Source organism: Benincasa hispida, chromosome 2 (genome assembly GCF_009727055.1).
Source record: "Benincasa hispida cultivar B227 chromosome 2, ASM972705v1, whole genome shotgun sequence".
In the NCBI taxonomy this organism is placed as follows: Eukaryota; Viridiplantae; Streptophyta; class Magnoliopsida; order Cucurbitales; family Cucurbitaceae; genus Benincasa; species Benincasa hispida.
Genome location: NC_052350.1, coordinates 60345913 through 60369291, shown reverse-complemented (window position 1 = coordinate 60369291; position 23379 = coordinate 60345913). Strand labels below are relative to the sequence as shown.

The 23379-nt window shown below is 35.3% G+C and overlaps 1 protein-coding gene across 1 annotated transcript; it reads right to left on the bottom strand.

Moving 5' to 3' along the window:
* Positions 1-1826: 1826 nt before the first annotated feature.
* On the bottom strand, positions 1827-2342 carry LOC120072188. Its single transcript, XM_039024597.1, has one exon. It carries the CDS (start codon positions 2340-2342, stop codon positions 1827-1829), a length of 516 nt encoding a protein of 171 aa, XP_038880525.1.
* Between the last annotated feature and the right edge of the window lie 21037 nt (positions 2343-23379).

Here is a 23379-nt window from a genome sequence, read left to right as displayed (position 1 = left end):
GTGTAGTTTTCAGGGAATTGTTTGTAGAACAAGAAGTTGACAATATCCGCATACTAGAGTAGAAGTTATTCAATCTTAAGCAGCTACTCATCAGGAAATGAGGCGTTCACCACCGATTGGATGCGATCCACTTCTGGATTTTCTAATTGTGATAGATGGTCAGCGACCTTGTTCTCTATTCCCTTTCGGTCGATTATTTCCATATCAAATTCTTGGAGTAAGAGAACCTATCGGATTAGTCTAGGCTTCAGATCTTTTTTTGTTATCAAATACCTTATCGCGGAGTGGTCTGTGTGGACTATCACTTTTGACCCCAAAAAAAAGGATCTCAATGTTTCAATAATAAAAATCACTGCTATGGTGTAATTTTCTTGGTGGAGTTTAGCGTCCTGCTAGCATTTGCGATAGGGTGTAAAATTGTTTTTACTTTTTGTGCCAAGACTTCCTCCATCGCATACCCACTGACGTCGTACATCAGTTCAAATGGCCTCGCCCAATCAGGTGCAATCAGAATTGGTGCTGTAGTCAAAACGTCTTTTAGTGTTTTGAGTAATGAGGCAGTGTGAATCAAAATCAAAGGGTCTATCAACTTCCAACAACGCATTCAAAGGTTGAGCAATTTTGGAAAAGTCCTTCACAAACCTTCTATATAACCCCATGTGCCCTAGGAAACTCCTCAAAGCTTTCCCTTTCGTTGGAGGTGGAAGTTTTTCTATAGCTTCAATCTTTGCTTTGTCCACCTCTAACCCATTCCTTGAAACCTTGTGTCCTAGCACAATTCCTTCCTCGACCATAAAGTGACACTTTTCCCAGTTCAACACAAGATTAGTTTCTTCACATATTTTCAGTATTTTCTCCAGGTTTTGTAGATAGATTTCATATGTTTGTCCATAGACTGAGAAGTCATCCATAAATATTTCAACCGAGTCTTTAAGGTACTCAGAGAAGATCACCATCATACACCTTTGAAACGTACTGGGTGCATTGCACAATCCAAAAGGCATGCGACGAAAGGTGAATGTTCCTATGGACATGTGAACGTGGTCTTTTCTTGATCCTCTGGTGCGATCATAATTTGGTTATAGCCTGCGTACCCATCAAGGAAGCAAAAAAAATCATTCCCTGCTAATCTGTCGAGCATTTGATCAATGAAGGATAAGGGGAAATGATCTTTCTTTGTCGCCGCGTTGAGTTTTCTGTAATCCATACAAATTCGCCAACCCGTGACGGTCCTCATGGGGATCAATTCATTGTTTGTGTTAGGAACCACTGTCATCCCACCCTTTTTGGGAATGAATTGCACGGGGCTGACCCAAGTGCTATCTGCGATGGGGTAGATAATGCCGACATCTAACCATTTGATGATTTCTTTTTGACAACCTCTTTCATCGTAGGGTTCAGTCTGCATTGAGGTTTTATTGAGCTCTTCTGATTTTCTTCAAGCCGGATTCGATGCATGCAATACATTGGGCTAATACCTATGATGTCTATGAGCATCTATCCGATCGCTCTAATATATTTTTTTAAAACATTGATCAGCGCGATTTCTTTTTCTTCAGGTAACGCGAGGATATGATGACTGGCAAGATTCCATTCTAGCCGAGAAATACGTACTTCAAGTGGGTTGGTGGAGTTTTTAGTTCTAGTTTAGATGGTTGCTCTAAAGAGGGCTTTTGTACTTTTCTTTCTCATCATTCTTCAACATCTCTATTATCGCATGGCAAGTCTCAATGGATACTATAACATCCTCTCTTTCTTCATTCTCTTCCTTGGATTCCCAATTTCCAACGCAAGTTTGTTCATCATCGGAATCGGATAATCCTTCCTCATCTGGGAACTTCATTGCCTTGATAATATTGAACCTGAGTGTTGACGCTCATTCTGATTTCTCCCTTATGCACATTTATTTGAACACGACCAGTAGACAAGAATGGTCGTCCCAATATAATTGGAACGTCTTTATCTGCCTCATAATCTAAGATAATGAAGTTTGCAGGTAGGATGAATTTATTTGTTGTTACCACGACATCCTTGAATTTCCCTTCAGGGTGCACCAAGGATCTATCTGCGAGTTTAAGAGTCACTGTTGTGGGTGTTAGCTGTCCCACATCCAATCTTTTGAAAATTGAAAAAGGCATTAAGTTTATGCTTGCCCCGAGATCGCATAATGCTTGGCCAATATAGATTCCTCCTATTGAGCAAGGTATTGTGAAACTGCTTGGGTCACGAATCTTTGGTGGAATTAAAGTGTTGTATTCTTGTGTCAATGCCACCGTGGCGAATCTTCCCATTCTTATCTTCTTCGAGACGATGTCCTTAAAAAATTTTGCATACACAGGCATCTGCTCTATCGCTTCTATGAATGGAATATTGATGTGTAAGTTTCAATATTTCTAAGAAGCACTGATACTGGCCTTCATCGTTATGTTTCTTTTTCAGTCTTTGAGGAAATGAAGGTAGTTGTACTTCTAGTGTTTCATGGTTTGAAGGCTTAGAGGTGATCGCATCTTCTGGTTCCCTGGTTCTCTTGGACTTCTTTGTTTTAGTCTACGATAGAGGTTTCTTTGATTCAATCACAGGTTGCTTCTTTGATTCAGTCTTGTGAGGCTCCTGTCTGGCTTCTATCACCGTCTTTCCACTTCTTAAGGTGACTGCTTGACAATGTTCTTTCCCAGTATTCCCTGGATAGCATGGAATCTCGGTTGAGCTAGGCAATGTCCCTTGGGGTATGTTCTTTAGCTCTCCCGCAATTTGTCCCATTTGAATTTCTAAATTGCGGATGGATGTAGCTTGGTTTTGAAGGACTGTTTCATCTTTTTGATGTATTCCTTCAATAAATTCTCCAGGGATGATAAGAATGGTGGTTGAGAACTGCTAGCTTACTGTTGTCCATTAGATTTATGGAAGAACCTTGGCAGTCCCTTTCTTTGAGCCACAGGTTGACTGTTTTTCTGTTGGTTGTTCTTCCAAGAAAAATTGGGGTGATTTCGCCACCTCTGGTTGTAAGGGTTTGAATAAGGATTGTTTTTGACAAAGTAAATTGATTGAGGATTTTGTGGGCATTCTTCAAAAGAATTCGATTCTTTACATAAGATACAGTTGGTGCTTGTTTGCTCTATCGTATTCACTTGCACAATTCAAGCTCCTGAATTGTTTATTGCGATGGCTTGCAGCAAGTTTAGCATCGCATTCATCTGATTTTGCAATGATGAGATGGCACCATTACTTGAATTACCTTCTCTGGGCTTCGTTCTCTGATTGCTTTCTTGCCAATCTTCATGGTTTTTTTGGATGCGATCAAGAATATTCTTTGCTTCATCATATGTTTTGTCTAGAAGACCTCCTGCTGCTGCCGCATTGACAGCTGGCTGCGATGCAGAGTCAAGTCCATGATAGAAAATCTCCATTTTGTGATAATCAGGTAATCCATTGTGTGGACAGTCACGTACTAGCCTCTTAAATCTCGCCCATGCGTCACTGAGCGATTCAACTTCTTCTTATTCAAAATTGGTGATTAATCTCGTCCTTTGGCATTTTCTCCACAACTTGTTCCCATGACGTCATCTCTTCTAGTTTGAGAGAATATGCCCATTTTCTTGCTTTATCGCATAGTGAAAATGGAAATTGTTGGATTTTATGTTCTAAAACTCGTAGTTTATAATATCATATTCTTGTTCAATAAAGCTGTTATTGAAAATCATTAGTAAATTTAAATTTTATATTCATGAATCCAATACACTAAGGTTCTGAGGCTATTAAGTTTAAGTTTGAACTTTATGTAGTGACATAAATGTGGATCAAGTTCAAATATATATAGCCAAAATGGTCTATAGTATATGAATAAGGTTGGTCGTCTTATTCTGGGGACACTATGGATGCGGCCCATTTTGTAGTTAGTACAAACAATGTGATCCTAAACCGTTCATGTGGAGACATGAAAATGGGGTCATCCTATGTAAAGAGTTTACATAAGACTGAACCATGAAATAGTCACTTTTTACGTTCTAAATGCCGTTTAATATATAAAATTGACTATTTCGTTAATTGATGACCTAGGTAACTTAATCTTAATCTTGAGCTAACTATGAACTCCTGTTCACTCGGAATTATCCTTAAATCTGCATAGGTGAGGGCAGCTTATTATCGCTGGCCCAATAAACCTCCCATTTCAGGGGTAAGATCAGGTGGATAGTTGAGAACATAGGGTGCAAGACGGAATTCACTCCTACCCGTTATAGGGATAGTAGAAAGGTTGTTACCTTTAGTACTGAATCCAGGTCTTGAACAAGGGGCCCCACCCTCTCATTGGCCCGAGAGGGGTTCAGTTATAGGTTGGACCTTAAACCAATTGTTCATTAGAGGATCAATGGAACTTAAGGAATAAGATGTAGTCTCGGGGGTAAAATGGTTTTTATGACCCAGCTGAGATTACGAACAATCTGTGAAGGATTAGCTTACCAATCATGGTTATATGGGACTATAGTGGAATGACTCGTGAGTTATCGAATGTTGATTAGCTTCATCTAAAGAGTTTAGCCAGCTAATCTCGGATCGTTGGAGCCCATGATCTATAGGTTCATTAGGTTCCCCTACTAGCTCATATGGAATAAACTTAGAACAGTATGATAGAATGATTCGAATTTTTCGAATTAGGTGAAGAGAGAGAAACCGACAAGTATATGCGACATAGAGGTCGATTTTTTAGTTTAGAGATACAGCTTTAATATTTAAATGTGATTTAATATCAAGAATATGAATACGTTCATATTCGGAAGCTCGAAAATAATGGAAATGATCAAAGATATAATAAGTCAAAGAGTTGACTTTTGACTTTGAAAAGTCAAACTTTGACCGACCTTATATTCAAATGTGATTTGAATTTCGAGAAAATGAATACGGATTCATGCTCGGGAGGTCAAAATTAGTCAAGATGGAAAAAATCATAAAAAGTCAAAATGTTGACTTTTTGGACAAAGTTTGACTTTGACAAAATGACTATTTTGCCCTTTGACTAAAGTTAGTGGGAAAATCCAAACTTTTGTTGGATAATTCCACTAATAGAATATTGGGCTAGGTTTTGGCTTATAGTGGAGACATTAAGCCCACTTAGATAGTGGATTCTAGGTGTTAAGTTTTTATGAAGTTGTTTCATGCAATTTTTGCATGGCCATTTTCTGTAAATATGGGCTTTTGAATTTGGATTATAGTCTTTTGGACATTTTGTCAAAATAGTTTTCTAAAATTGGGCTAAAAAAAATCCCAAACCCAACCCAAAATCCCTTCTTCTATTTCCATCTCTTTCTCTCTCTTGGGTTCTTCATCCATCGGGTCCCACAACTCGGTTCTGAGTCCAGAAGATAGTAGGTCAGCTCTGGTGGTTGTCCGGTTCGTGTTCGAGCGGAGATAGACAAGTTTTGGGAGCTTCAAAGGTAATATTTCAAAATAACCTAATTAATTTATTTAGGGTTGCATGTTTAATTTGTACAATTAGAGTAAAATCGATTCTCATTTCCGCTTTGCATGCCTATTTTTCCATCAGAAATAACGTGAGTCTAACCTCTTTTGGGGAAATATTAGGGAACACAAAAGTGTTGCAGATTTCAATGAAGCTTTGTAGATGGGCATGTGGATCTTCACCACGCCATCCTCCAAACTGTCTTGCTGTTTGTATCATTTGTAATATTACTGGCTTCATCTCGAACCTTGATCCATCTAATGCTGGTCTCATGATTCCTGGGGAGAAATCATACAGATTTGGTGATGCATAGTTCCAGATGGGTCTATTCCGATCATTTGCTAGTAGGATGTGATTTACCAGCATAGTGTTTTCATTTGCTACATGTTATTCAGGTTGTTCAGCCATTCTACGAGCTCTTCCTTGCCGTCTGCGTCTGTTTCTCTGCCTTCTGCGAAGAGTTCTTTCAATCTTTGGGTCGTACTCGAGCGTAGGAGTATTTCCTTCGCTCATAGGATGTTTGCTTCTTCATTCATAGGTGGAGTGGCAATACTCCAAAGGTCGAAAGCTGCAAAGACCAAAGATGTTTGATGTTAGTGAAATCTATACCGTAATCCCCGACAACGACTCTAAAAACTTGATGTAGTGATTTATCATGCAATGAAAGGGTGTGTGGATGCGATGATTATGCAATTTTTCCTAACAAAGCCCAAGTATAAGCCTTCTTAAGGTCTTGGTAAGTCCAGGGTCGAACGCAGGGATTACTCAGACAGATATGCGATAGGCTTTATCTTTGATCTTATCATTATTTTATGTTTAAGAAGTTGGATGGTGATTGACTTTTTTATTTCTTAAAGCGATGGAATTAAATGCAAAGCGATAGAAGAGTGGTGTTGTAACAAACATGCGATAAAGGGTTGAGAAGAGGTTTTGCTAACATTTCTTAAGATATTCTACAAGTCTATACACAAATATTAAGTACTACATTTCTCAATGCATATAGACACATTTCCTATGTCTAGAATGCATGCGACGTATAGGGAATGCAACAGATAGAATTTATTTCTAAGTCTCCTCTATTCTTGCTTATGAGATCTAATCTCACTCTTTCAAGCCTAGATTCTATGTCTTTAGAATACTCTTTCAAGTACTCAAAGTGATGAATGAAGCATATATAAAACAAGATGATTGCATGAAGTGAATAACTTAAGTCATGCTTGCTAAGTAGTTCTCAACCCATTCACAAATTTAGCTACTCATGTATGGCGTGAAAAGAATGAACATAGATTGAAATGTAATTTCCATTCTTGCAAATAAAATGCTCAAGTACAAAACAATAGATGATGTAAGTGTTGAGTCAGGTAAGCAGTGTTTTGCTTCCTCTGGCGTTTACACGGCTTTTAGCACTCCAATTTTTTTCTAATTTGTAAAATCTTGCTTTCACAAGGGTTAGGTGTGGGTTGGGTCTCTCTTCCATGTTGTTTTAGCAATCTTTCGACCTCCCAAAATTAATTCCCACCCTGTCGCACCGTCTGATGGTCACCGGAGGTTCAATGAATTTGCAACGGTATCGTCTTCAATAGCCGCCAACTGAATTTCTGATTTGATCACTATCGGCTTCATGTCCCATCACATTTTATCACATTAGGTCATCGCCTTTATGTAAAGTCATCACGCGTTCGTCTTTGAAGTACCATTGGATTGCCAACTCAGGAGATCGCATTATCGCCTTGTTCCTGCACAAAAATACAAGATTAACTCAATTTAATTGCTTTTATATGATGAGAGTTAGCGATCGCGGTTTTGCTTTTAGTTTGGTGCGTTTAATCTTAATATTGCTTATTTGCTATCGCCTTCTCTCATTGTTTTAATAATTTGAGCTTTAATAACTTGTATTTCTACAAGTTATCACAAACCTAATAGTCACTTAGTTAAAATCCTTAGCCGTGTTTTTTCTAAGTATACTAAACCCTAGGTTATAAAATACTCAGTGGGAGAAAAAGATGTATCTGATATGTCTATGATTCCACTCATGTTTCTCCCTATATGTTCACACCGCGAGATTCATGCAGGCCTCGTGGTGCCCTGGGAGCATCCCCCTTCGGATGGTGTTTGCATGAGTCAATATCAAGGTGAATGAAGAGAGTGTTTATAGTAAGTGGGTGAAGAGTGTATGTCAACACGTCCTATGGTCTCTGTGATTAGTTCACACCGTGTGATCGTTCTGTACTCCCTGGTGGCGCCCTGGGAGTGTCCCCCTTCGGATGGGTTTTGTGCAGTTGGTCAAGATCAAGATGAACTCCTGAAATGGATAGGGTCGTTTTAGGATTTGCCCCAATCGAATTTTTTCCCTTCGGATTGGCTACTTGGGGCAGATCTCTAGGGCTTAAAATTGTGGGTCACACTTACGAGAGATTGTTAAGTAAGTTAATGATCTTTTGACCAAATCAATGATTGCTAATCGTTATAGGAGCAAGAGTTGTTTTGGTATTAATGACTAGTTGAGAACTTCTCAATTCATAGGATGGATAATTGACCTCCCTTCGACGGCTTTTTCCCTAAACCTTTGAAGCATCATTGCTAAATTAGATGTCACATGGGGTTCATATTAGTTTTGCTAAAACTTTATTGGATGTTGTTTGTTTTATAATGGGTATTTGCTTAAAACCTAACATAGGTCAATGTGTTTCTTTTTTCCGCAACTCGTTAATATTTCCGTTCAGTGCTTTTAATATGACCGAATACATACAGTGGAAAGAATCGTGTGAAACGTATTTCGTGGCAAACGACCTCGAATTTTTCATGGTTGTGGAATGTTCTCAAGTCCCAACCCTTGAGCACCGCGAAGTGTTCGCAATGCATATGAGGTGTGGATGAAGGCTAATTCATTGGCCCAACTTCACATTTTAGCTAATATACCTAATGTTTTGGCCAAAAGGGTTGAGCACATGGTCATTGCACGTGAGATCATAGACTCGTTGCAAGATTTGTTTGAACGTTAGTTCTAACTTATTGAGCACAAAGGGATGGATGATGAAACCAGTAGTGTCAGTTGTTCTGACACTGATCCCACTAGTCACCAAAAGAGAAGGAAAGACAGTAAATCTGATTTATTGGTCTTGGAGATGTGTTTGGTAGAGAATGATGATTCTGCCTGGATCCTTGATTCGGGTGCTACCAACAATGTCAGTTCCTCTCACCAAGGATTCAGTTTCTGGCAAACGTTGCCACAGGGAGAGATGACTCTATGAGTCAGCACTGGTGAGGTTGTTTCAGCTGTTGCTGTAGGCAGGCTGAAGTTATTTGTTGACAAGAAACGTTATCTGTTACTGGATAATGTTTTTCGTATTTCCTCATATTAAGAAGAACTTAATCTCGGTTTCTTGTCTCATTGAACAAGGGTACATTATCTCCTTTTCTGAGAATAAAGTGTTTATTTTCAAGAATGACATGGAGATTGGTTATGGTTCAATGGAAAGTAACTTATAGTACTAAGGTCGTTAGTCATAAAAGCCTTATTTCACACTGAAATGTTTAGTACGACAACAACAGCTAAAAGAACAAAGGTTTCTCCTAAGGAAAACACCCATCTTTGGCATCTAAGGTTAGGTCACATCAACCTCAATAGGATTGAGAAGTTGGTGAAAAGTGGACTTCTAAAGAGTTTAGAAGAATACTCCTTGCCGGTGTGTGAATCATGCCTTGAAGCCAAGATGACCAAACGACCTTTACTAGAAAAGGTTACAGAGCCAAGGAAGTCTTGGAGCTTGTATATTCAGACCTTTGTGGTCCCGTGAATGTTAGAGCTCGGGGTGAATATGAATATTTCATCTCTTTCATAGATGATTATTCAAGATATGAGTATCTCTACCTAATGCAACGTAAGTATGAAGCCCTTGACAAGTTCAAGGAGTATAAGGCTGAAGTTGAAAACTTGTTAGGTAAAAAGATAAAAACACTACGATCTGATCGTGGTGGAGATTATATGGATCTCCAATTCCAGAACTATATGATAGAACATTGGGTTATGTCCCAACTCTCGGCCCTTGGTATACCTCAGCAGATTGGTGTATCATAAAGGAGAAACAGAACCTTGTTAGACATGGTTCAGTCTATGATGAATTATGCTCATCTTCTAGACTTATTTTTGGGTTTTGTAGTGGAGACTGCATGCTATATCCTGAACAAATTCTCTCGAAAAGTGTTTCTAAAACACTTTTTGAGTTGTGGAGAGACCGTAAAGGTAGTTTACGCCACTTCAAGATTTGGGGTTGTCCGGCACTTGTGCTAGTAACTAACCCAAAGAAGTTGGAACCGCATTCGAAGATTTTCCTCTTTGTAGGCTACCCCAAGGAAATGAGAGGTGGATACTTCTATGATCCGAGTGAGAACAAAGTGTTTGTTTCTACAAATGCTATCTTCTTGGAAGAAGACCACAGCGGGATCATAAGCCACGAAGTAAGCTTATTTTGCATGAGATTTCCAATGAGACTGAGACTACTGAGGGTTCAACAAGAGTTGTTGAATAGGTCGACAGATCAACAAGAGTCGTTGATGTCGGAACATCTAGTCAACTAGCTCAAGAGTTGAGACTACCTTGACGTAGTGGGAGGGTAATGAACCCACTGGATTGCTACATGGGTTTAACTGAAGCCCAAAAAATCATTTCAAATGATGGGGTCGAGGATCCATTATCTTTTAAGAAAGCGATGAAGGATGTTGACAAAGATGAATAGGTTAAAGCCATGAACCAAGAAATGAAGTCTATGTACTTAAATAACGTCTAGGAGCTTGTTGATCCGCCTAATGGGGTAAGACCTATTGGGTGTAAGTGGATCTATAAGCGAAAGAGAGGTATACATGGAAAGGTGCAAACCTTTAAGGCTCGACTCGTGGCAAAGAATTATACCCAGGTTGAGGGAGTTGACTATGAGGAAACTTTCTCATATGTTGTCATGCTCAAGTCTATTAGGATACTCCTGAACATCAAGACCGCCTTTCTTAATGGTAACCTTGTGAAGCCAGGTGCGGGAATGGCATATGGACGTCAAGACTGCCTTTCTTAATGGTAACCTTGAGGAGACCATCTATATGACTCAACTAGAGGGGTTCATAGTTTCAGATCAAGAGCAAAAAGTTTGCAAGCTTAATAGGTCCATTTATGGGCTGAAATAAGCATCTAGATCATGGAACATCAGATTTGACACTGCGATCAAGTCGTTTGGCTTTGAGCAGAATGTTGATGAGCCTTGTGTCTACAAGAAGATCATCAACAACTCAATAGCTTTCCTGGTACTGTATGTGGATGATATCCTACTCATTGGGAATGATGTAGGGTATCTAACTGACATTAAGAAATGGCTAGCTACCCAATTCCAAATGAAAGATTTAGGTGAGGCACAGTATGTTCTAGGGATCCAAATCATTCGGGATCGTAAAAAAAAACAGTTAACCCTGTCTCAGGCATCGTACATCGATCAAATGTTGATCAGGTACAAAATGCAGGATTCCAAGAGGGGTTTGTTACCCTTCAGGCATAGAATCGTTTTGTCTAAGGATCAATGTGCTAAGACACCTTAAGAAGTTGAGGAGATGAGACGGATTCCCTATGCTTCAGCAATAGGAAGCTTAATGTATACAATGTTGTATACCAGACCCAACATTTTCTATAAGTAGGAATTGTCAGTCAGTATCAATCCAATCCAAGATTTGATCATTGGACGACGCTCAAGACGATCCTCAAGTATATTCGGAGAACGAGGGACTATGCTCGTGTATGAAGATAAGAATCTAATCCTTACAGGATACACGAACTCTGACTTTCAGACCGATAGAGATTCTCGCAAACCGACATCGGAATCAGTGTTCACTCTGAATGGACGGACTGTAGTGTGGCGAAGCATCAAGCAAGGATGCATCGCAGACTCTACTATGGAAGCCGAATACGTAGCTGCTTGTGAAGCAGCTAAGGAAGCTGTTTGGCTGAGGAAATTCCTTTCAACATTTGGAAGTTGTTCCAAATACTGGATTTGCCTATCACTCTGTATTGTGATAACAGCGGGGCTGTGGTAAATTCGAAGGAGCCTCGAAGTTATCGTCGGGGTAAGTATATAGGGCGAAAATACCACTTGATCAGGGAGATTGTGCATCGTGGTGATGTGATAGTCACGAAGATTGCGTCGGAGCATAACGTTGCTGATCTTATTACAAAGGCTCTCACGGCTAAAGTGTTTGAGGGTCACCTAGAGAGTCTGGGTTTGCGAGACATGCAACATCTTGTCTAGGGCAAGTGGGAGATGATACTGAGATATGCCCTAGTTTATTTTATATTGTACATGTTTTATATTGTATTGTACATTAGTTTCCCGAGGCATTAGGACAAGTGGAAGATTGTTGGGATTGGTGTCTTATTTCTCCCAGAGTTTCGTTGTTTTAATTATACACATTGTTTATGAATAAAATAATTGTTATTTCATTCTGGCATTTACTCATATCCAATAAACGAAGTTCCATGGTTATCTTATGTAAACTTAAGCATGTATATGGGATATACAAGTGGATCATGCCTTAAGTGATAACCAGAATAGGTCTGTAGTATAAGGATTAAGGTGGGATACCTGATCCTGATGACACTATGGACGGTCCGCTTTGTAGAGGTTTGCAAGTGTTGTAAACCACTACAAATGCTAGATCCTGACCATTCATGTGGAGACATGCGAGCGGAGGTGTCCTATACAAAGAGTTTGTATATGACCGGACCACGAGATGATTAGACTCTGTATATAACACCGTTGATATTGGAGACTTATATCTCACTTAAACAACCATAGGTGACATGATCTCAATCCTGAGTGTTTTGGGAACTCCTGCCTTTGAGGGTGGTCCTTTGATTAGTATGGGTGGGAGTGGCCAGATTTCCAACTCAACATGCCTATTTTTTTGGGGACTTGTTTGATTTAGGAGGAGGGAACTCGCTTACACAAGATGGAATTCACTCATTCCCTGAAGCAGGGGTAAGTAGATAGATTGCTCCCTTAAGGGCTGATTCCGGGGCTTGAACATAATGGGCACAACTTAGGGCATAACGGTTATTGGCCGAGCTATACTTACGAGCAATTTGTGAAGGGTTTTTGCACTATTGATTGGTTAAGATGGACACATAATATATTTGTGGTAAGAAGAGTTCAGTTGTCGGTCTTTAGTGGAGTGCTTGGCAGTTAATGGATGGTGTATCCCGTGACTAAAGAATTTAGTCAGTTATTCACGTACCGTTGGAGCTTCGAGCTACAGGTCCATAAGATCCCCTTGGTAGCTCAATGGATTCAAGTTAAGGATCAGTTCTTGGCGTTGATATGAAATGTTCAAATTGACTAGAGGTGATTAGATTATATATGATATGATCGGTATAGTGTATGAGATACATCAAGTGGAGGATTAATGTAAATGAGATTACATTAAGAGCCATGGAATAGAAAAAGAGCTATGGTTTATATGTTTTATAAGATGAAATATTAAAACTATAGGTTATAAATATATTATGGTAAGTTAGTTATCATTTATATTTATAATAATATTAATTATTGAATAATTATCTCTTTTTCTCTAATAACCAATTGAGTGAGAGGTTATTGGTGGTTTCATGGTAACCATGAGATAAAAGGAAAAATGTTTTCTTAATTTTAGTAATGTTGATTTGAGATTTTCCAATCTCGGAAAATTCTACGGAGAAGTTGTCAAGTAAATCAAATTTACTAAGCGACAACTTGGAGTTAACTAAACGATCATGGAGTGTTCTTACACGATAGACACTCAACTAGACGATGAGCTAAACGATCGCATAGCTTTTCCTAAACGATTGGGCATCGACCTATACGATAGGTTGTTCTATCTCCCACTTGCTCAATCGTTTGCACGATTGTGATTCCTCCGGTTTTCTGCCTCTAACCAAGTCCACACAGAGCCCACCCTCTGGATTCTCACACCGAGAATACCAAGGTTACCTTCTTGATGGTGTCATACTTAACTCGACATAGTCGAGGTTCTGTGGAGGTAGTTCGCGGTGTTTGGGGTGTTTATGACCTTGGCGATCGCTTAGTTCGAGTGCGAGATGATCGTGCAGTGGAGCGGTCGTGTTGGTGAATGTTCATGTGTTGCTGTGTTGCTGTGATCGAGCGTTCGTGATCAAGGAACTAGAAGATGAGTCTACAAAGGTTTGTTAATTCTTCCCTTGTTCTGTAGTAAAACATGCTGTAATTTCTATTTAATGCATAACCACTTGTTTTCGTTTGTGATTGTAATTGTAAAGTTTATATATGATTGAAATTTGGAAAGATCCTTCCGCTGCTCATGGAAATCCTCGTGTTCAATTTCCTTCACATAGGGTTAAGTTGTCTTGGTTAGGATTGAACTTGTATAAACAATGTATCAAGTTGTACCAATTAATTTACTGATTAGTTTGGCTAATAGCCGTTGTGCATGCAATTATTTATGGGTTTAATAAAGTAAAGCAAGTTAAGTTGGACAACAGGTGCCACAGAAAGGGTGGTATCTGCCGTCCTCACGACACCTACCTGGCGAAAGAGATCAGCTTGGGAGCGTGTGTGACACATTTCTTTTGGTGGTCCTAGTACAATTGATGAATAATTGTAAAATCTTCATAGTTCAGTTTTCGAGTGGTTTGTCTTTGATAGACTTGATGAAATTATATTTGGACTAGATGTGAAGTTTTCGTAGCTTAGTTCTTGAGTGGTCTATTGTGATAGACTTTGATGAAGCAATAAATGTGAAGGTGAAGGTGTGACCACCTTTTAAGAAAGAGTTTAAAGGTCTCTTTCTAGAGTTTTCACGGTCAACCAAGGTAAGTGCATGACCTTAAATAGCATGCATTGTATTGTAGAATCAAGAAAATTTAAGGAGTAAAACATGTTGTGGGGGTCTCAACCATTGTTATTGAAAGTTCAAGAGGTAACTCATTTTCTCTAACAAAGTTGTTGCCCTACTTCATTGTGCATCAATTTAAATCGTTAGATTTTGATGCTTAAGTTTGTTCTCCTGACTTTGTTCTCCTGACTTTGTTCAGAAACAATTTCTTTAACATTAATTTTCTTTTGCTTTGTTTTTCCTGTACCAGTCATTCATAGGGATTGTTGGGAATGACATTGGACTAAGGCCTATAACAAGAGTCAAGTGGGAAAGGAGGGAGTTTTGTCTCACATTGGAAAACTAAGCATTTCCAAGAAGATATAAATAGCAAGGCAAGGGATACAAAGTTGGATCTTTCCCAACACACGCACGCCACCGCCCATCCGTCGGACGGGCAGATTTGGGTAACCACATTTACATAAAAAAAAAAAAAAAAAGAAGTAACTTTTTACTACCCTTAGATTTAAATTTTTACCCTCTTTATTAAAACATTCCATTAAATTAGATCCATAATTATTGGATCTAGTTATATATTTTTTTACTGTTTTTTCTATGCCCGTTTTTCATCCTTTTCTTCTTCACAAACAGTTGGTATTTTCTTGAAAACACAGATATGATTTTCCTTTCTACTGCTATGTATTTTCTATACTATTTTTTAACATAATTTTTCCGCCGATTCCATAGAATGCACACTTGAATTAGGTTATTTTAACATTGGAAAACAACCGATATACACGATTTAATATCAAAGTCGCGCCAAATTTTACTTTTAAAATAATGGATCTTTCACGACACAACAACGATCTACTTTTAGATTTCACAAATACTAAAACAGATATACGAATGGTAGCTCTCAACGTTTATTTATTTATATACATTTTTTCTCCTGTTTTGAAGTGGGGTTTATTTTTGTGGATAAAATATCTTTGAATAAAGTAAAACAACGTGTATGTATATATTTATCCAAAATCACGACAATGGCAGACAAAAAACCTTTGATGCTTATCACTTTATATTTCACAGTCACTTGATTTTGATTTTTGAACAACTTAATAAAACAACCCCTAATGCCATCTTGTCAACCAACAACTTTAATTTTAGATAAATAATACCTCTCACCTAAATACAATATTTTCATTATTCCAATTCTATCATACCCACCCCTAGCCAATACATCGTCATTTATTAATGGAAATTTGAATTTTTTGCTTATTTATTTATTATCATTAATCACTTAATTGATTTGAGTAATAATCCATATAATTTTATTTTAGGTTGATAACTAATTATTTATATATAATTATGATTGATAGGAATATTAATTGAATTTAATCATAACAATTGTGGACTAATCTATTATATAAGTTTCAATAAAAATCACTTGTCCTTTTTATGACAACAACTGTAAATTTATTAAAAGGGAATTAACTTGATTGACAAAAGAGAAAGATTTAGACACCGGTATGGTGCTTACTATACACAATCCAATACTTAAGTCAGATAGTAGAGTTAGTGCAACAAGCTTATGAATTTTTGAATGGAGAACAAACTTAAATCAATTGGAGTCATCATTATATATTTATATGAAAAATTGACCAAAGACATCCGAATTGGAGTTTTAGATCAAATCAAATCAACCAATGATATATTTTGATGGTGAGTTGACCTAGCTGAGGCTGAGCATGAGGACCAAGCCCACAAAATAAGGTAACCCACGATCTAGCGGACCAAGCCCTTATTCAAGATGGGGTTGTTACTTAAGAGATCCTCTTTAGTGGTTGGTGGAGATTTTAGTTGCTAATTTTAGGTGTAATGGCACAAATAGCGATACTCAAAATAATAAAAAAGGTAAATTAAAGATAAACATATTAGGGATGTGGTACCAAATTAGAGTTAATATTATTAATAAAAATTATTAGTGATAGTTATATAGGTAAATGAATAAAATGTCCACACGCAACCCAACATTTCGAGCTTCTTGTTCCGCTTTTCTCAAATTGAAAATATCACCGATAGCCGTTATCAATGATAGCAACTGATAATAGCTATCAGTGATAGCCACTGATAGCTACTATTAGTTACTATCATTGATAGCTGCTATCAGTAATAACTTTCAATTTGAGGAATATTAATACAACCTTAAAATAGTAACACTTAAAATATCACTTTCAATTGCTATCAGTTTTCAATGGCTATCATTGATACACTTTGATCAATTATAATCAAACTTGATATATTAATATCTAATGCTATCAATGGATATCAATTATAATCAAACTTGAAATATTAATACCTAATGCTATCAGTGGATATCAATGATAGACTTTTATAAGTAGTTATCAACTTTTGAAAGGAAACTATCATCTTTTAAAGATTAACATTTAAAGCTACAAGTGATAGATAATTCATCACAAATATCACCTAACTATCACAAATATCATCAATATCAATAATTCTATTGATATATACCTAAGTCATATCGCTGATATACGAATATCACTAATAGCTATGACTATCATTGATGCTTCAATCAGTGGCTACCGATAACTTTTAACCGTAGCTATCAATGATAGATATTCATCAAATGGAATTGACTTTTATATTATTAATATCATTGATATATGAGTATCACCTAAGTTCTACATCGATATCATTGATATCACTTATATCGTAGTTATCGTTGATAACTTTTATCATTGATAACATGTTATCAGATATAACTTCTGTTATTCCTTTTTACCATAAAATAACATGCCATCATTGATAACTTTTATCACCAATAACATGCTATTAGTGATAACTTCAAGGCATTCCACTTACACTTTAGTTCGAGATTCAACTTTATTAATTAAATTCACTAAGTTGGCTATCAATGATAGACTTCTATAAGTGGATATTAATTGTTGAAAAAATAATAAAAAATTGAGCTATCAATGATAGAAAATATTAATGGCTATCATTGATAGATTTTCATTAGTGACTATCAATTTTAAAAGATAAACACTCAAAGCTATCGGTGGTTATTATTGAGAAAGTTTTATCATGATTATCAACAATAGATTTTTATCACTAATATACTTCTACTACTGATATCTACCTAAATTTGATATCACTAATACATGAATATAACTGATATCTATTTAAGTTCTATCACTAATATCACTAATAATTGTTATTATCAATACACAAATATTTCTTCCTTTTTTTTAAAAAAATTATGATAAACATCATACACTTAAAGTTCTATATATATATATATATAACTATTGGTCTATTTGATATCGTTCATATTTCTCATTTTTTGAGAAATAAACTTGCTTAATAACTATTATCGCTTCTGATTTCAAACTTTTAAGAAATGTTTCTAAAAATGGTGCAAATTTGTGGAACACAAAGGTAGTTTCTTTTAAATCCGTTTTAATTTAGTATTTATATTTAATGTTTCGTTATAATAATCAAATTTGATGATTTGCTTATTGAGGTTAAGTCACTTATGAATTAGATACTTTCAAAGTACGAAACTCAACTTATAATTCTTATGAAAAAAGGAAAAAAAATCATATAAATGAAAGAAAAAAAAAAAAAAGAAAGTTGAAATTCAAATCATATAATTTTTTTAAAAAATATATATATTATAATAAATTATTAATTAATTATTAATGTGAAAATAATTAAAATATTAAATCTACTTTGGTTCATATAACTAAATTGCAAATTTAGTATTAATTTATCTAACACCACAACTAATTTTTTTAATTTAAAAATAAAATTTATCAAACACTAGCTTTTTAAAAAAGCAAAGCTGACGACATAATTATTTTAAAAGCTATAAAACTCCAAAACCTTAGTTTTTTTAGTTTTGATTTGGTTATAAATTGTGTAATATTTGAGGCCCAATTGGCAATTGGAGGTTTTGAAGGCCTGTGATCCATTATAGAGAAATAGTTTGAACATTAGATTAGGAAATATATTTAAATGGTTGAAAATGAATAGTTAAATGTTATAGAATTATATTATATGCAAAAAAAATAATCGTAAAAAAAAAAAAAGAATACTACAAAGTAAGGATGTTCAAATAACCCGACAATCCGAACAATTCGGACTATCCAACCCAAAATACAAGTGTTGGGTTGGGTTAGTTTTGTTCTTGGATTGGGTAAAAAAACAGGTTGACCCAACCCAACCCGAATTATATATATATATATTATTTTTGTTTAAAGTTTGATTTCTTTATATTGATTAATTTTTGAATTTTTAATACTTTTCTTTTAAAATGGTTATGATATTTGTCTTTGTTTAAAGTTTATAATAAATATCATAGATATTCGGTATTTAGCATCTTAATTTGGTGAGATTTTAATTATTAGTTGTGAGTTATATATAAATTTACATATTTTTCATTAAAATTAAAAAAAAAAATTATAACCTGACAATCCAACCTAATCCAAATTTTAAGGGTTGGGTTGGATTGGGTTGAAAAACTTTATTTGGGTCATTTGGGTAGCCAATAAACCCGAATTTTCGGATTAATCCAAAAAATATCTCCAACCCGATTCAACATGTACATATCTATAAAGAGGGTAAGAAGTTATTGGATCTTATGAATAATATAATAATGAGAATATCAATGATTACTATTCACTTAACCCACCAAATAAAATAATAATCCCTACATGATCATCTTAGGAAATATATTCAATCAGATCTGATATTCAAATGTATATAAATTTACAGCAAAATGAGAATGAAAAATTAAACCAAAACAAAAAGTTTAGGCAAGTTCCATCTGTCTTCTTCTTTTCTTATAAGCAAATCTATATGATTTTTTTTTTTTTTTTTTTTTCTAAATGTGCTAACAAAATCTCCGCAAAAATCTATTTGAAGATTTTCTTTTAAAACCGTAAAATTGTCGAGAGGTAAAACGGAGAAATAAATTTCAGTAATGGGCCCTCAAAATAACCTAATGGCCATATATCAGTATTTTTAAATAATGCCCAAATTTCTAAATCGGGATGTTATTTGGGCCATCCACTACAATTTTCCTTTTTAATATTATTGTTTATTTTCTTTAAATAAAACCCTCTTTTTTGTTTATGTATTTATATGTTTATTATTTTCTTTCAAAGGTCCTCTAAGTGCTGCATGGTATGTAGGTAAAATTGATGAACAAAAACATCGATTAAAAGAAGTATTAGACAAGACTTTTTTTTTTTTTTTTTTTTAATACTTAGATGTATTTTAGGCTATATACTTATTCTTTATATTATATCCAATTATTCGATCATTATTTGGCACATCACAAATTATTTTTATCATTTTCTGAAACATTTTAATTCCTTTTTTTTGTGTGAGGGATGAAAGTGGAATGTAATACACGTGCAAATATGGTTTTTCTTTTAGTTGCATCCTATTCTTTCACTTTCTTTTGTCTCTATTTTGTCTCTTCTATTCTTACTTTGTATGCAATATGTAGATTAATGCATATACACTTGAAATGTATTAATGTTTATAAAGTACATATTTAATTTAAAAGGGGGCTTCACAAAGCTTGTAAGCTCTATACATACGGTACATGATTATTTAGAGTCTATTTGGATTGACTTGAGAAAGAAAATATTTTTCAAAAAACTCATTTTTATTTAAACATTTTTGATAAAAACGGATTAAAATAGACTTGAAAAGATATTTGAAGTGGTTGCCAAATATTCCAATTTCTCCCAAAATAACTCATTTTTTTAAATTAAACACTTGAAAATGTATTTCAAATATAACAGTATACTAATATAAAGGTTTGTTTGGATTGACTTAAGAAAAAAAAATGTCTTTAAAAAGACTTATTTTTATTTAAAAACTTTTGATAAAAATTTATTAAAATACACTTGTAAAACTATTTTGAGTGGTTGTCAATTTTTTTCCAAAATTACTTATTTTTAAATTAAACACTTGAAAATGTAATCCAAACACACCCTTAAATTATTATTTATAAAGTTTATGTACTTTTATACACATGTGGCATTCTACATTTTTTAGATGGATTTTAAGCGAGTTCTTTTTTTTTTTTTTTTAAGGAAAGATTTTTAACGAGTTTTGTACTTTAATTTTAGAGTAAGTGCATTTTGAGAGTGATTTGAAAATGGTTAAAATCACTCCAAAGCACACTTTTAATCATTCAAAATCAATTTAAGGCTTAACTTTACACACACCATTAAAATTGACTTTGATTGATAAGTATTTTTGTAATGATTTTAAAATGAGAAAAGTGATTTTAACTATTTTAAAATCACTCCATGTTAGGATTGGTGTCCTAAATCTCTCTAGTATTCTCGTAGTTTGTAAACATTATATAAACAAATTGTTAATGGTAGACCCCAAAAGTTGGAACCTCGTTCAAAAGTATGCCTAGTTGTAGGCTACACAAAGGAAACAAGAGGTGGATACTTCTTTGATCCAAGTGAAAATAGGGTATTTGTGTTGACAAATGCTACCTTCTTGGAAGAAGACCATATAAAGGATCATAAACCACGAAGCAAAATTGTTTTAAGTGAAATTTCTAATGAATCTACTAAGACTTTAACAAGGGTTGTTAAAGGGGCTGATACATCAATAAGAGTTGTTGATATCGGTTCATCTATTCATTCACATCCATCTCAAGAGTTGAAATTAACTCGATGTAGTGGGAGGGTTATGAACCCACCTGTACGCTACATGGTTTTAACAGAAGCCCAAGACATCATAGCTAATGATGGTGTTGAGGATCCATTATCTTATAAACAAGCAATGAAAGACGTTAACAAGGATGAGTGGATTAAAGCCATGAATCAAGAAATTGAGTCTATGTACTTCAAATTTGTCTAGGAGCTTGTAGATCATCCTGAGGGGTCAAACCTATAGGTTGTTAATGAATCTACAAAGAAAAAGAGGTGTAGATGGAAAGATATAGACCTTTAAAGCTAGACTTGTGACAAAGGGTTATACCCAGGTTGAGGGAGTGGACTATGAAGAAACTTTTTCACTTGTTGTCATGTTAAAGTCTATTAGAATTCTCTTGTCCATAGCCATATATTATGACTATGAAATATAACAAATGGACATCAAAACTGCCTTTTTGGATGGTAATCTTGAAGAGACTATCTACATGAATCAGGCAGAATGATTCATTGAACAAGATCAAGAGAAAAAGATTTGAAAGCTTAACGGTCTATTTATGGACTGAAACAAGCAACTCCATCCAATCAAATCTTATGGCTTTGATTAGAATGTTAACGAGCCTTGTGTTTACAAGAAAATCATCAACATCTCAGTAGCTTTCTCGTGCTATATGTGGATGATATCCTACTCATTGAGAATTATGTAGGTTTTCTAACTGATGTAAATAAATGGTTGGCCACCCACTTCCAAATGAATGATTTGAGAGAGGCGTAATTTGTTCTAGGGATCCAGATCATCAGGAATTGTAAGAACAAAAGGTTGGTCTTGTCTCAAGCATCGTATATTGACAAGATGCTTGTCAGATATTTAATGCACAATCTCAAGGAAGGTTTGTTACCTTTTAGGCGTGGAATCATATTGTCTAAGGAGTAGTGTCCTAAGACTTCTTAAGAATTTAAGGAGATGAATTTCCTATTCATCGGCTGTTGGTAGTCTTACGTATGCAATGTTATGTACAAGATCTGACATTTGCTATGCAGTAAAGATTGTTAGTCAATATCAATCAAATCCAGGATTAGATCATTGGATAGAGATAAAAAAAAATCCTCAACTACCTTCAGAGAACAAGGGACTATATGCTTGTGTATGGAGATAAGGATTTGATTCTTATAGGATACACAAACTCTAACTTTCGAACTGATCGGGATTCTCGAAAATCTACATTAGGTTTAGTGTTTACTTTGAATGGAGGAGCTATAGTTTGACAAAGAATCAAGCAAGGATGCATCGCAAACTCCACTATGGAAGTCGAATACGTAGTTGCTTGTGAAGCTGCTAAAGTGGTTTTTCGGATTAAGAAGTTCCTTACTAATTTAGAAGTTGTTCCAAATATGTTTTTGTTCATCACACTTTATTGTGATAACAATGGTGCTATAACAAATTCTAAGGAATCTAGGAGTCATAAAAAAGACAAACACATAGAGCGAAAATGTCACACCTCTTCCCAGATTACCCTCTTAACCTAGAAGAGAATATAACGACAGCAGTTACCAACCCTTTTGTGGCTCTTACTGTCAAACTTTCATTCTTAACATGCTTAGTAATCCCTAGAATACATGATAACAATACTAAAGATACTTAAACTCACATAACAGAACCAGGGTTTAGCTCACAAAACATTTACATCATTATAAATATTGAGTTTAGTGGGTCCCGACAGCTAGCCCTTATCCCTAGCATGAACAACACATATGTACAAACATTACAAGTAGACATCTAACACTTCTAGAGCCTTTGAGTGGCAGAGCAACAATGCAGTTAACCTTTGGGGAAGACCACTACCTGAGGAAGAAAACATTTAAATCGAGTGAGCTACTAGCCCAATGAGTGACTGATAAATCATAAACATCATACTTTTAAACTAAAATTGCCAAGCAAACTCATACTTAAAACTTTTCAACATAGCATAGCTTAAAACATAGCTTAACATGAGCCTTAGTTGAGAGAGAACCATTTTGCTCAATCTCTCAACAACAAACCTTAGTTGTTGGTGTGGAGTACTCTCAACACAACCAACGTCAATTCTACCTACGTACATGTGGTAATAACTAAGTACCGTCATACCATAGGTACTACTGTCTAGATACCTTCTCATTGTCCTTTAGTATCGGGTTCTAATAATCACCATAAAACTTATACTTTAAAGTAAATCATGCTTTGTAAGCATAGACAACTTAAATCATATGCTTAAAAATCTTTTCTATAAAGCATAAAACTTCCAACGCATGCTTCTTGTAAAATAAGTATAGAAATACTTAAGTCATGCTTTATAAACTTCTTTAGCATGTGTTAAT

Coding starts and splice junctions, on each gene's coding strand:
- LOC120072188 (XM_039024597.1), bottom strand. CDS start 2,342: ATGCCTGTGTATGCAAAATTTTTTAAGGACATCGTCTCGAAGAAGATA.